The following is a 16,318-nucleotide window of genomic DNA, read 5'->3' as shown; positions in this document are numbered from 1 at the left end:
GGCTCTGCAATATACACATACACACGGCTCTGCACTATACACATACACACTGCTCTGCACTATACACATACACACTGCTCTGCACTATACACATACACACTGCTCTGTACTATACACATACACACTGCTCTGTACTATACACATACACACTGCTCTGTACTATACACATACACACTGCTCTGTACTATACACATACACACTGCTCTGTACTATACACACACTGCTCTGTACTATACACACACTGCTCTGTACTATACACATACACACTGCTCTGTACTATACACATACACACTGCTCTGTACTATACACATACACACTGCTCTGCCCTATACGCATACAAACTGCTCTGTACTATACACACTGCTCTGTACTATACACATACACACTACTCTACTCATTACACACATACACTGCTCTGTACTATACACATACACACTGCTCTGTACTATACACATACACACTGCTCTGTACTATACACATACACACTGCTCTGCACTATACACACACACTGCTCTGTACTATACACATACACACTGCTTTGTACTATACACATACACACGGCTCTGTACTATACACATACACACGGCTCTGTACTATACACATACACACTACTCTACTCATTACACACATACACTGCTCTGTACTATACACATACACTGCTCTGTACTATACACATACAAACAGCTCTGTACTATACACATACAGTACACACTGCACTATACACATAGCTCTGTACTATACACATACACCTTGCTCAGTACTATACACATACACTGTTCTGCACTATACACATACACTGCTCTGTACTATACACATACACACTGCTCGGTACTATATACATACATACACACTATATACATACATATTACACATACACACTGCTCTGCACATTACACATACACACTGCTCTGCACAGTACAGATACACACTGCTCTGCACATTACACATACTCACTGCTCTGCACATTATACATACTCACTGCTCTGCACATTACAGATACACACTGCTCTGCACAGTACAGATACACACTGCTCTGCACATTACACATACTCACTGCTCTGCACAGTACAGATACACACTGCTCTGCACATTATACATACTCACTGCTCTGCACATTACAGATACACACTGCTCTGCACAGTACAGATAAACACTGCTCTGCACAGTACAGATACACACTGCTCTGCACAGTACAGATACACACTGCTCTGCACAGTACAGATACACACTGCTCTGCACATTAGATACACACTGCTCTGCACAGTACAGATACACACTGCTCTGCACATTACACATACTCACTGCTCTGCACAGTACAGATACACACTGCTCTGCACATTATACATACTCACTGCTCTGCACATTACAGATACACACTGCTCTGCACAGTACAGATACACACTGCTCTGCACAGTACAGATACACACTGCTCTGCACAGTACAGATACACACTGCTCTGCACAGTACAGATACACACTGCTCTGCACAGTACACATACTCACTGCTCTGCACAGTACACATACTCACTGCTCTGCACAGTACACATACTCACTGCTCTGCACAGTACACATACTCACTGCTCTGCACAGTACACATACTCACTGCTCTGCACAGTACACATACTCACTGCTCTGCACAGTACACATACTCACTGCTCTGCACAGTACACATACTCACTGCTCTGCACAGTACACATACTCACTGCTCTGCACATACACATACTCACTGCTCTGCACATACACATACTCACTGCTCTGCACATACACATACTCACTGCTCTGCACATACAGATACTCACTGCTCTGCACAGTACACATACTCACTGCTCTGCACAGTACACATACTGCTCTGCACAGTACAGATACACACTGCTCTGCACAGTACACATACAGATACACACTGCTCTGCACAGTACAGATACACACTGCTCTGCACAGTACACATACAGATACACACTGCTCTGCACAGTACACATACTCACTGCTCTGCACATTACACATACTCACTGCTCTGCACAGTACACATACTCACTGCTCTGCACATTACACATACTCACTGCTCTGCACAGTACACATACTCACTGCTCTGCACAGTACACATACTCACTGCTCTGCACAGTACACATACTACTCTGCACAGTACACATACAGATACGTACTCACTGCTCTGCACAGTACACATACTCACTGCTCTGCACAGTACACATACAGATACACACTGCTCTGCACAGTACAGATACACACTACTCTGCACAGTACAGATACACACTGCTCTGCACAGTACAGATACACTGCTCTGCACAGTACAGATACACACTGCTCTGCACAGTACAGATACACACTGCTCTGCACAGTACACAAAGATACACACTGCTCTGCACAGTACAGATACACACTGCTCTGCACAGTACACATACAGATACACACTGCTCTGCACAGTACAGATACACACTGCTCTGCACAGTACAGATACACACTGCTCTGCACAGTACACAAAGATACACACTGCTCTGCACAGTACAGATACACACTGCTCTGCACAGTACACATACAGATACACACTGCTCTGCACAGTACACATACTCACTGCTCTGCACATTACACATACTCACTGCTCTGCACAGTACACATACTCACTGCTCTGCACAGTACACATACTCACTGCTCTGCACAGTACACATACTCACTGCTCTGCACAGTACACATACTCACTGCTCTGCACAGTACACATACTCACTGCTCTGCACAGTACACATACTCACTGCTCTGCACAGTACACATACTCACTGCTCTGCACAGTACACATACTCACTGCTCTGCACAGTACAGATACACACTGCTCTGCACAGTACAGATACTCACTGCTCTGCACAGTACACATACAGATACGTACTCACTGCTCTGCACAGTACACATACTCACTGCTCTGCACAGTACACATACTCACTGCTCTGCACAGTACACATACTCACTGCTCTGCACAGTACACATACTCACTGCTCTGCACAGTACACATACTCACTGCTCTGCACATACAGATACTCACTGCTCTGCACAGTACACATACAGATACGTACTCACTGCTCTGCACAGTACACATACAGATACGTACTCACTGCTCTGCACAGTACACATACTCACTGCTCTGCACAGTACACATACTCACTGCTCTGCACAGTACACATACTCACTGCTCTGCACAGTACACATACTCACTGCTCTGCACAGTACACATACTCACTGCTCTGCACAGTACACATACTCACTGCTCTGCACATACAGATACTCACTGCTCTGCACAGTACACATACTACTCTGCACAGTACACATACAGATACGTACTCACTGCTCTGCACAGTACACATACTCACTGCTCTGCACAGTACACATACTCACTGCTCTGCACAGTACACATACAGATACGTACTCACTGCTCTGCACAGTACACATACTCACTGCTCTGCACATACAGATACTCACTGCTCTGCACAGTACACATACAGATACGTACTCACTGCTCTGCACAGTACACACTCACTGCTCTGCACAGTACACATACAGATACGTACTCACTGCTCTGCACAGTACACATACTCACTGCTCTGCACATACAGATACTCACTGCTCTGCACAGTACACATACAGATACGTACTCACTGCTCTGCACAGTACACATACTCACTGCTCTGCACAGTACAGATACACACTGCTCTGCACAGTACAGATACTCACTGCTCTGCACAGTACACATACAGATACGTACTCACTGCTCTGCACAGTACACATACAGATACGTACTCACTGCTCTGCACAGTACACATACTCACTGCTCTGCACATACAGATACTCACTGCTCTGCACAGTACACATACTCACTGCTCTGCACAGTACACATACTCACTGCTCTGCACAGTACACATACAGATACGTACTCACTGCTCTGACAGCAAATGTGTTAGGAAGGATATGATCTATTGGGCGGTGGGAGTGGGACATTACCGTCCACATCGGACGGGTACTGTCCGAACACGGCCAGGTACGGCTCATAAATGACCGAGCGGAAAATCCACTCCCAGCGATGCTCGTTCAGGCGCAGGATTCCCTGCCGAGCGACGCCAAAGGCGATGACCCAAACAGCGAAGAGGAACAGGAAGAAGAACACATCGATGAGCTGTGGGAAGAGGAGAGACGGAGGTAGAGGGAGGAGAGAGGCGCAGGTAGAGGGAGGAGAGAGAGGGAGGTAGAGGGAGGAGAGGGAGGGGGGAGGAGAGGGAGGGGGGAGGAGAGGGAGGGGGGAGGTAGAGGGAGGAGAGGGAGGGGGGAGGTAGAGGGAGGAGGGAGGGAGAGGGAGGGGGGAGGAGGGAGGGAGAGGGAGGGGGGAGGGAGAGGGAGGGAGGGGGGAGGTAGAGGGAGGGGGGAGGTAGATGGGGGAGGGGGGAGGTAGATGGGGGAGGGGGGAGGTAGATGGGGGAGGGGGGAGGTAGATGGGGGAGGGGGGAGGTAGATGGGGGAGGGGGGAGGTAGATGGGAGAGGGGGGAGGTAGAGGGAGGAGAGGGAGGGGGGAAGGTAGGAGGGGGAGGGAGGTGAGAATGGGGGGTGAGAGTGGGTAGAGGGAGGTGAGAGGGGGGGTTGGGGGAGGTAGGGGGATGAGAGAGGGGGAGTTGAGAGAGGGGAAGGGGGGGAGAGGAAGGGAAGTAAGAGTGGGGAGAGAACAGAGGAAGAAAATGAGTTAATTTAATTAGATTGTAAGCTCCTCGGAGCAGGGACTCCTCTTCCGAAATGTTACTTTTATGTCTGAAGCGCTTATTCCCATGATCTGTTATTTATATTATATGTTATTTATATGATTGTCACATGTATTACTGCTGTGAAGCGCTATGTACACTAATGGCGCTATATAAATAAAGACACATACAGACACACATTTAACCACTTGTTGATAGACAAACTGTAATAGCAACGCAGCAGTTAGAGCCTTATGACATTAACAATAAAGGTTAATATGCATCTAACTAGACTGGGTAGTAAAGTTGATGCTGGGTGGAACTTGAAGCATTTGCTAACGTCAATGTATGTGCCCTCCATCCACTCAACAGCAACCCAGTTCTCTGGGTAATTAGGGAGGAGCTGGATTTAATCCTGAATGTGGGACCCTCATTTCCTTCAAGGGGGGCTTTATTCTGCAGCTAACATATCTGTGAGCTCAGGTGTGGTGTGAACCCAGGCTAATGACCTGCGGCAGACGGAACGAACGCCATTATCAGAATACTTATGTGTGCCGCAGTTGTAAAGAAATAATAACACCCAAAAAATGTCAACGAGAAGATACAAAACCGAGCAAAATAATGTATTTCCAGAGCATCCGTTAAAATCTGGAGCCATTTCCATTCCCCGGTGTCGCAGCTGGGGGACTGCTGAATAGATCCGTTAAAGTGCATTTGAGCCCCTATACCAGAGGTGGCCAACTCCAGTCCTCAAGGGCCACCAACAGGCCAGGTTTTAGGGATATCCCTGCTTCAGCACAGGTGAGCCTCTCATTGAGCCACCTGTGCTGAAGCAGGGATATCCCTAATACCTGGTCTGCTGGTGGCCCTTGAGGATTGGAGTTGGCCACCCCTGCCCCAAAAGGTTCAGCCCCACGTGAAGACCTCGCAGGTCTCGGTCTCACCATCCTCTGCAGCATGATAATCTTTGGGCCCAAGTTCCGGCTAACGGTGAAGATGTGGATAAGCCGCACGGTGAAGATGATGTAGTCCAGGCAGAAGATCACCCTCCCGGTGTACAGAGAACTGGCGTTGGAACGATGCAGTCTGCGGGGGGGAAGGGGTGAGAGGAGACAGTGCGATGGGCTCTTATGGGTTCACACGGTCTGAATGTTGAGCAATACATTCAGCAGTCATATGCTTACAGGATCCCATGTTAAAATGGACATGAAGCAAAAGGTGATACTGTGTGCTCATTTGCATGTCATTACCCAGAATCCCTTGTTGACAGGGGAAGCGCTCTATGCTGAGATAATGGGGGGGGGGGAGAGAAGCAGCAGACCTGTCTGAGACGTGTGAATGTGCTCACAAGGTATATTTTTATTTTTTTATTTATATTTTTATTTGCTGTGCATGAAGGATTTGTCACTTTTTTACCCACCATAACTTAAATAGTGTGCAATAAGTTCAAAAGAGCTTTGTCCCACTGTTTGACAAGTTAAAAAGTCTTGGATCTGGTGTAGTACCAGTACTAATACGTATATCTAATACTTATATTTACAAACCCAGAGTAACACCACCTTATTTACAAACCGCTGAAATCAAGAAGAATTTTACCTTAAAAAAAAAAAAAAAAAAAAACTTTAGTTTTTAGAATACAGTAAACACAAATCCCACCTGTGTTTCATTAGCACGTCTCAGACAGGTCTGCAACCCTGCCTTTCCCCATTACCGCTTAGCAAGCAGCGCTTCCACTGCAGCCGGGGATTCTGGGTAATGACATGCAAATGAGCACAGTGCCACTCTTTACTTCTGCTCTATTTTAACATGGTTTTTAAAGTATAAATACTGAACAGACTTTTTTTTAAACTAAGGTCTAAAGATCTTTGCTCCAATTTGAACCGCTTTAACATGTCCTGAGCGCAAACCCAGGACCACCAGTTCTTCCGCGGCAGTTTCCCCATGGCCCTCCCGCCACACACGCTCAGTTACACACTTTAAAAGAATGACTCCCACGAACATTAAATGCGGTTTCGGATACAGCTAACAAAACACACAAACAAAACCTGCTTTGTTGACATAACATTTCAACACACTTCAGTTACGATTTCCACAGTGGTACCTTTCCTTTATACGCGGCAGTATTCCAGAGTATTCCAATATTTGGCAGGGGTGAGCTGTACTCACCTGAACACAATCCCAGCAATGAAATACAGGATGGCCAGAATGTCCATGATGTTCCACAAGTCTGTGAAATATTTCACCCCGCTCATATACATCTGCACAAAGAGGGTATGTGTGACATATATACAATCTGCACAAAGAGGGTACAGTATGTGTGACATATATACGCATCCACACAGAAAGGGTATGTGTGACATATACATCTGCACAAAGAGGGTAATGTGTGACATATACACATCTGCACAAAGAAGGTATGTGTGACATACAATCTGCACCAAGAAGGTATATGTGACATACAATCTGCACAAAGAAGGTATGTGTGACATATACAATCTGCACATAGAGGGTATGTGTGACATATACAATCTGCACAAAGAGGGTATGTGTGACATATATACACATCTGCACAAAGAGGGTATGTGTGACATATACAATCTGCACAAAGAGGTTTGTGTGACATATACAATCTGCACAAAGAGGGTATGTGTGGCATATACAATCTGCACAAAGGGTATGTGTTACATATATATATATATATATATATACACACACACATCTGCACAAAAAGGGGATGTGTGATATATATACACATCTGCACAAAGAGGGTATGTGTGACATATATACACATCTGCACAAAGAGGGTATGTGTGACATATATACACATCTGCACAAAGAGGGTATGTGTGACATATATACAATCTGCACAAAGAGGGTATGTGTGACATATATATATATATATACACACACACATCTGCACAAAGAGGGTATGTGTGACATATATACCGATCCACACAAAGAGGGTATGTGTGATATATATACCGATCCACACAAAGAGGGTATGTGTGACACACAATATATACAGTATGTATGTATGTATATATACATATATATATATATATATATACATATACACACACACACACACACACACACACACACACACACAGTTCAGATATAAGAGGTACTCATCCATGCTGCTATATACAGATAGAAGATGTCTTCTCAGTGCAATATGCAGCTATACAATATCCCATCAGTGCTATATACAGTGCTATATACAGAAATAAAAGGTCCCACCAGTGCTATATACAGGTATACACTATCCCACCAGTGCTATATACAGGTGTACAATATCCCACCAGTGCTATATACAGAAATAAAAGGTCCTCTCCACATATTATGTATAAAGTATATCATGTTCAGTGAATTAATATATTAACAATGGTCGTATACTGATGTCCGTTGTGTACTTTGGATAAAAATATATGGGCTACACGAGATACTCTACAAGTTGCAATGTAGGCTGCATATGGGAACTCAGCATTGTCACTCTTAAAAAATCCTGTGTTGTGTAAAAAATAGAAGAAACCTATTTGTGATTTGGAAGTATGTTCGAACCAATATAATTGTTTTCTTGTTTTTATTCTCTTATTGGTTCGGTTTATAGTGGGCTTACATTGCAAACCATCCTACAATAATTGATTATTGTTTTGATATAAAATCTCTCTCTTTTGGGGGATAAAAATAATTAAAACTCTTAAAAATAAGTTTCTTAAATCTCCCAATATTATTCAATTTGTAATGATGGTTGCTTATATCCACTGTATCACTCTACTTCATTTTGCATCAACCACATAGATATGATTTGAACGAATATGATCCCAAGTAACCCTTTATAGTTAGTCATTTTGGAATACGATATTATCTTTTCTAAATTTATTTTAGGTATTTTTTCTCCCTCTGAGATTAATTGGGTTTATTTGTTCATCATAGGATGCTTTTCAATCTAACTCATCTTATTTTTCTTCAATCTTTTTTCTGATTTTGTAAATATATGTTGTTATTTTATGTACAAGATTAATTGTCTTGTCTAAATGTTTGGTGAGAGAAATGCATTTCCACACTGCCAGGTTTTCCTTATTGATTGATGTAGGGGATCGTGTGTTGTTTGTTATGTAAATTAATAAAGTTTTGTTATGTTTGAACACGTGCATTGGCGCGTTGACGTCACCTCCCGCGCCACACGTGACGTTTTCAGGAAGTGGACGGAGAGGGGTTGACGGCGCGAAAATGCAGGTATATAACGCACCTGAGAAGTGTTGATCACTATGCACCTTGACAAAGAGCGTGACGCTCGAAACGCGTTGGTGGGGGGCCACTCTGGCTCCGTTTGTGTGGTTGATGCCTTGATCCATTAAACACTTTTTATTCTATGGGACACACTCTCCTGCAGTATTTTTCTACTGACCGTAGTAGTGCTCCAACCTTCCTCTTACCTGCTCCCCGTGTTATATACAGATAGAAGAGGTCCCCTCAGTGCTATATACACAGATCCCCTGAGTCCCCCTGCAGCTGGTGGGTACCTGTCGTATTTCATCGCAGAGCAGGATAAAGACCAGGACATAGACAGAGATCTCCAGCCCCGTGGGGACCGTCTGGAAGTTCATGAGCAGAACGTAGGCAAAGAGCAGGAGGAACCCAATGTAGAAAATAACCGTCCAGGAGAAGACCACAAAGGGAGAGGTGAAGAAAGCAAAGTAATGCCAGAGATGAGTGAACTTCCCTTCCGTGGGCTTCTTCCTGCACTCACAACGAGACCACACACTGAGAGTTACTATACATGAGGACTCACAGGTACTTACTGTACACAGTAACAGTTACTATATACTATATATATATATATATAAAAAGAGAAAGAGAGAGAGACAAGGAAAGAGAAGGGGAGAGAGAGTGAGTATTAATGCTACCTATATGTATAAGTAAACCATCAAGGTGACCTTCCCCTGTATAGGAGGTTACAGTTACCAATACCTAAAATGACATATTTGCCATCAAAACCGATGCTTTGATGCATTTGTTGATGATGCTGGTGCCGGTTACCTGAAGGAGATGAATCCGCAGCTGATTAATGGGAACAGGAGGAGGGACAGGAGAATCTTCCAGTTCTTGGTGTCTCTGGAGATCTCTCCGTACCACTGCTTGGAGAGGAAGTTCTGCACGACAGGGAGTCAGACTGGGTCAGGAGCAGACAGGGAGTCAGACTGGGTCAGGAGCAGACAGGGAGTCAGACTGGGTCAGGAGCAGACAGGGAGTCAGACTGGGTCAGGAGCAGACAGGGAGTCAGACTGGGTCAGGAGCAGACAGGGACGGAATAATGAGACTGCTCTCTGGGAACTCATCGGGATGTAAAAAGAAAGATAGGATTGAACCTTTCCAGTTAAATTCAGTGTCCACTACAAAATATAAACACCAGCCCGCCTGGGGTCGGGTCGTTGGCTCTGAGATGGATGGAATAACGCAGCTACCTCATCTACAGTAGGCCAGGTACCACTGGAGAGCAATATAAGCTATTTCTTAGATAGTATTACACACTTGCTAGGCTTAACATGATTTATCCTACTGTGTCTAATCTCATTGGGAGAAATGACGGCTAAGGAGAGTCTTCCCATATACACACACACACACACACACACACACACACACACACACACACACACACACACACACACACACACACACACACACACACACACACACACACACACACACACACACACACACACACACACACACACACACACACACACACACACACACACACACACACACACACACACACACATATATATATATAGTGTGATTGTCCTACTATTCAGTTATATTGGATAGAAATCAGGGATTCCCTACAGTATATTACCGGGAAATAATCCCACTTCAACCTAAAATCCTTCTCTTGAAGGACTTGCCTAATAATTGGTCTAATAATACCAAGACCCTTGTTACCCTGATGGGGTGTGCAGCTAAACTGAGCCCCTCCTTTCATTGGAAATTCGTTGAGATGCCACATATTAATTCATGGTATGTGGTACAGAGTGTGGCAAATGGTAGCCACGGAGACACGTAGAGCCCTATACAAAGATATAGAGCCCTATACAAAGATAAACAATGGAAATACTTTAGAATATGGGGGTCCTTTCTTAAATATACACAAAGGGATTATAGCTGCTTTTCAAACCTGTGTCTTTACAAAACATGATTTTTTTCTTGTAAAATGTGACAGATTGTATGTTACTGTCTTTAATACTGTAACGCCGTATAATGTATGTGACTGTCTTTAATACTGTAACTCCGTATAATGTATGTGACTGTCTTTAATACTGTAACTCCGTATAATGTATGCTACTGTCTTTAATACTGTAACTCCGTATAATGTATGCTACTGTCTTTAATACTGTAACTCCGTATAATGTATGCTACTGTCTTTAATACTGTAACTCCGTATAATGTATGTGACTGTCTTTAATACTGTAACTCCGTATAATGTATGTGACTGTCTTTAATACTGTAACTCCGTATAATGTATGTGACTGTCTTTAATATTGTAACTCCGTATAATGTATGTTACTGTCTTTAATACTGTAACTCCGTATAATGTATCTTACTGTCTTTAATACTGTAACTCCGTATAATGTATCTTACTGTCTTTAATACTGTAACTCAGTATAATGTATGTGACTAATGGACTTGGTTCGATGTACTACTTTTATCTTTTATTGTTTTGTTTTTATGATTATAACATGTATTTTGTTTAAATTTGAATGAAATAAAATTCAAAATCTGAAAAAAATATAGATTGATGGATAGATGATGCATAATAGAAATATATAGATATATAAGATAGATAGATAGAGAGATAGATAGATACACAGTAATAGATAGATAGATAGATAGATAGATAGATAGATAGATAGATAGATAGATAGATAGATAGATACACAGTAATAGATAGATAGATAGATAGATAGATAGATAGATAGATAGATAGATACACAGTAATAGATAGATAGATAGATTCACAGTAATAGATAGATAGATAGATAGATAGATAGATAGATAGATAGATAGATAGAGAGATAGAGAGATAGAGAGATACACAGTAATAGATAGATAGATAGAGATAGATAGATACACAGTAATAGATAGAGAGAGAGAGATAGATAGATACACAGTAATAGATAGATAGATAGATAGATAGATAGATAGATAGATAGATAGATAGATAGATAGATAGATAGATAGATAGATAGATAGATAGATAGATAGATACACAGTAATAGATAGATAGATAGATAGATAGAGAGATAGATAGATACACAGTAATAGATAGATAGATAGAGAGATAGATAGAGAGATAGATAGATACACAGTAATAGATAGATAGAGAGATAGATAGAGAGATAGATAGATACACAGTAATAGATAGATAGATAGATAGAGAGAGAGATAGATAGATACACAGTAATAGATAGAGAGATAGATAGATACACAGTAATAGATAGATAGAGAGATAGATAGATACACAGTAATAGATAGATAGATAGAGAGATAGATAGATAGATACACAGTAATAGATAGATAGATAGAGAGATAGATAGATAGATACACAGTAATAGATAGATAGAGAGATAGATACACAGTGATAGATAGATAGATAGATACACAGTGATAGATAGATAGATAGATAGATACACAGTGATAGATAGATAGATAGATACACAGTGATAGATAGATAGATACACAGTGATAGATAGATAGATACACAGTGATAGATAGATAGATACACAGTGATAGATAGATAGATAGATAGATACACAGTGATAGATAGATAGATAGATAGATAGATAGATAGATAGATAGATAGATAGATAGATAGATAGATAGATAGATAGATAGATAGATAGATAGATAGATAGATAGATAGATAGGATAGATAGGATAGATAGATACACAGTAATAGATAGATACACAGTAATAGATAGATACACAGTAATAGATAGATAGATAGAGATAGATAGATAGATACACAGTAATAGATAGATAGATACACAGTATAGATAGATAGATAGATGTGGCAGCTTTAATGATGGCCGTGCTATCACTGTTAGCAGTGGTGAAGCTGTGAGTAACGTATTGTTTCCGCATCTTCTCACCTGCACTCCTGGCTGGGCTATAAACTGCTGGTCTTTGGCTTCAACTGCCATCTCCAGACAGTTGCTTTTCCCCCAGGCCTCACAGGAATAAACTAGAAGCATCTCGGCCAGCTCCTCGTCGCTGCTGTAACACTCTGTGAACAGCTCTGACAGGCAACACGTGCAGGGATACAATCACATCACCGCACCACCTTCTGCATAACATGGACACGTTACTCAGCTCTACACATGGGACCCACAGGCACACCGAGTATCTCACAGCCCGCCTCTTACATTGTAAGCTCCTGGCAGCGGGGGCCGTCCGACCTATTGTGTTTAAGTTCATGTTTGCTTGTTACAGTCTTCCAACCCCATTGTACTGCGCTGCAGCACATGCAGGAGCATCACAACGGTGGCATTCTGCGCGCCTGTGTCCATCCCGGCGGCATATGTACTCTCTGTGATATGCGTAATGCATTGTATGCGCCCTGCATGCTGATATAGCTTCTGTAATGCTTCATAATCATCTTGTACACAGACGGGTCACGATGAAATATTAATACACGCGTCTCCTGGGGACGCCACTGACTTAATCTTACTCTGCTGGCCACTGATACTTAATTACCCCAGGGAACTATTACACAAACCTCACTTAAAGATCTGAGCTGCAGCCAAAAGGTTAACCCCTCTGTGTTATACATGTGTTATTACCTTCACTGGCCATGCACTCAGCGCTGCGCAAACAGGCGATGCAGACAGGACACAACCTTAACACTGCTATTTCCATTGACAATGGGTAGGCCTAAGTCTAGCAGATGTAACACTAACTCTCCCAGGGATGGGGACCCTATGACACGTGTCTCTCTGTGGCTGGGTGGGAGGCTATCATGGCAGCAGGGCAAGAAATAATATATACTACATGATATAGAGAGGAGGAGTATACGGGCCCTCACAATACCCCCTCTGCCCTCTTACCCACGGCTCTGTTTTCATACTCATTTGCGATCTCCTCGGACTCTCCGGCAGCGTTGATATCGTTCTTCACTTTTGCCAGGCTCTTCAGCAGTTTGCTGGCACCCAGGGCTGCCAGGGTGCACCCTCGTGTCTGGGGAGCAAAGTGGCAAAGTGGCACTTACACCGGAGCAATGTTACAATGTCAGAGACCCAGTACAGAACTGTAACGCCAGGAGCTCAGTCTCTGAAGTGGGAGCCTGCGAGTCTAACACTGGGAGCTCAGTCTCTGAAGTGGGAGCCTGCGAGTCTAACACTGGGAGATCAGTCTCTGAAGTGGGAGCCTGCGAGTCTAACACTGGGAGATCAGTCTCTGAAGTGGGAGCCTGCGAGTCTGTAACACTGGGAGCTCAGTCTCGGAAGTGGGAGCCTGCGAGTCTAACACTGGGAGATCAGTCTCTGAAGTGGGAGCCTGCGAGTCTGTAACACTGGGAGATCAGTCTCGGAAGTGGGAGCCTGCGAGTCTGTAACACTGGGAGCTCAGTCTCTGAAGTGGGAGCCTGCGAGTCTGTAACACTGGGAGATCAGTCTCTGAAGTGGGAGCCTGCGAGTCTGTAACACTGGGAGATCAGTCTCGGAAGTGGGAGCCTGCGAGTCTGTAACACTGGGAGATCAGTCTCTGAAGTGGGAGCCTGCGAGTCTGTAACACTGGGAGATCAGTCTCGGAAGTGGGAGCCTGCGAGTCTGTAACACTGGGAGCTCAGTCTCTGAAGTGGGAGCCTGCGAGTCTGTAACACTGGGAGCTCAGTCTCTGAAGTGGGAGCCTGCGAGTCTGTAACACTGGGAGATCAGTCTCGGAAGTGGGAGCCTGCGAGTCTAACACTGGGAGACCAGTCTCTGAAGTGGGAGCCTGCGAGTCTGTAACACTGGGAGCTCAGTCTCGGAAGTGGGAGCCTGCGAGTCTGTAACACTGGGAGATCAGTCTCTGAAGTGGGAGCCTGCGAGTCTAACACTGGGAGACCAGTCTCTGAAGTGGGAGCCTGCGAGTCTAACACTGGGAGACCAGTCTCGGAAGTGGGAGCCAGCGAGTCTGTAACACTGGGAGCTCAGTCTCTGAAGTGGGAGCCTGCGAGTCTAACACTGGGAGACCAGTCTCTGAAGTGGGAGCCTGCGAGTCTAACACTGGGAGATCAGTCTCTGAAGTGGGAGCCTGCGAGTCTAACACTGGGAGCTCAGTCTCTGAAGTGGGAGCCTGCGAGTCTAACACTGGGAGCTCAGTCTCGGAAGTGGGAGCCTGCGAGTCTAACACTGGGAGCTCAGTCTCTGAAGTGGGAGCCTGCGAGTCTAACACTGGGAGATCAGTCTCTGAAGTGGGAGCCTGCGAGTCTGTAACACTGGGAGATCAGTCTCTGAAGTGGGAGCCTGCGAGTCTAACACTGGGAGCTCAGTCTCGGAAGTGGGAGCCTGCGAGTCTAACACTGGGAGATCAGTCTCTGAAGTGGGAGCCTGCGAGTCTGTAACACTGGGAGATCAGTCTCGGAAGTGGGAGCCTGCGAGTCTGTAACACTGGGAGCTCAGTCTCGGAAGTGGGAGCCTGCGAGTCTGTAACACTGGGAGATCAGTCTCGGAAGTGGGAGCCTGCGAGTCTGTAACACTGGGAGATCAGTCTCGGAAGTGGGAGCCTGCGAGTCTAACACTGGGAGCTCAGTCTCTGAAGTGGGAGCCTGCGAGTCTGTAACACTGGGAGATCAGTCTCGGAAGTGGGAGCCTGCGAGTCTGTAACACTGGGAGATCAGTCTCGGAAGTGGGAGCCTGCGAGTCTGTAACACTGGGAGATCAGTCTCGGAAGTGGGAGCCTGCGAGTCTGTAACACTGGGAGCTCAGTCTCGGAAGTGGGAGCCTGCGAGTCTAACACTGGGAGATCAGTCTCTGAAGTGGGAGCCTGCGAGTCTAACACTGGGAGCTCAGTCTCGGAAGTGGGAGCCTGCGAGTCTGTAACACTGGGAGATCAGTCTCGGAAGTGGGAGCCTGCGAGTCTAACACTGGGAGATCAGTCTCGGAAGTGGGAGCCTGCGAGTCTAACACTGGGAGACCAGTCTCTGAAGTGGGAGCCTGCGAGTCTGTAACACTGGGAGACCAGTCTCGGAAGTGGGAGCCTGCGAGTCTGTAACACTGGGAGCTCAGTCTCGGAAGTGGGAGCCTGCGAGTCTGTAACACTGGGAGCTCAGTCTCTGAAGTGGGAGCCTGCGAGTCTGTAACACTGGGAGATCAGTCTCGGAAGTGGGAGCCTGCGAGTCTAACACTGGGAGCTCAGTCTCTGAAGTGGGAGCCTGCGAGTCTGTAACACTGGGAGATCAGTCTCGGAAGTGGGAGCCTGCGAGTCTGTAACACTGGGAGACCAGTCTCTGAAGTGGGAGCCTGCGAGTCTGTAACACTGGGAGACCAGTCTCGGAAGTGGGAGCCTGCGAGTCTGTAACACTGGGAGACCAGTCTCGGAAGTGGGAGCCTGCG

General features: G+C 44.9%; 1 protein-coding gene across 4 annotated transcripts in view; it reads right to left on the bottom strand.

The window, feature by feature from the left end:
* TRPM8 (transient receptor potential cation channel subfamily M member 8) overlaps nucleotides 1–16,318 on the bottom strand; it is a 99,111-nt gene that overhangs the window by 15,946 nt on the left and 66,847 nt on the right. For 3 of the 4 annotated variants that reach the window (XM_075607352.1, XM_075607354.1, XM_075607353.1), the window contains exons 17-23: nucleotides 13,832–13,961; nucleotides 12,878–13,023; nucleotides 9,768–9,880; nucleotides 9,251–9,467; nucleotides 6,891–6,982; nucleotides 5,669–5,810; nucleotides 3,999–4,170 (exon numbers count right to left, since the gene is read on the bottom strand). In XM_075607352.1, coding sequence (XP_075463467.1) covers nucleotides 3,999–4,170; nucleotides 5,669–5,810; nucleotides 6,891–6,982; nucleotides 9,251–9,467; nucleotides 9,768–9,880; nucleotides 12,878–13,023; nucleotides 13,832–13,961 — 1,012 coding nt within the window. Of the gene's footprint in view, nucleotides 1–3,998; nucleotides 4,171–5,668; nucleotides 5,811–6,890; nucleotides 6,983–9,250; nucleotides 9,468–9,767; nucleotides 9,881–12,877; nucleotides 13,072–13,831; nucleotides 13,962–16,318 lie in introns of those variants that run through there. The other variant, XM_075607355.1, reaches the window with a different exon arrangement.

This window comes from Ascaphus truei, chromosome 7 (genome assembly GCF_040206685.1).
Source record: "Ascaphus truei isolate aAscTru1 chromosome 7, aAscTru1.hap1, whole genome shotgun sequence".
NCBI classification, from domain to species: Eukaryota; Metazoa; Chordata; class Amphibia; order Anura; family Ascaphidae; genus Ascaphus; species Ascaphus truei.
This window is presented reverse-complemented; position numbering and strand designations above follow the sequence as displayed.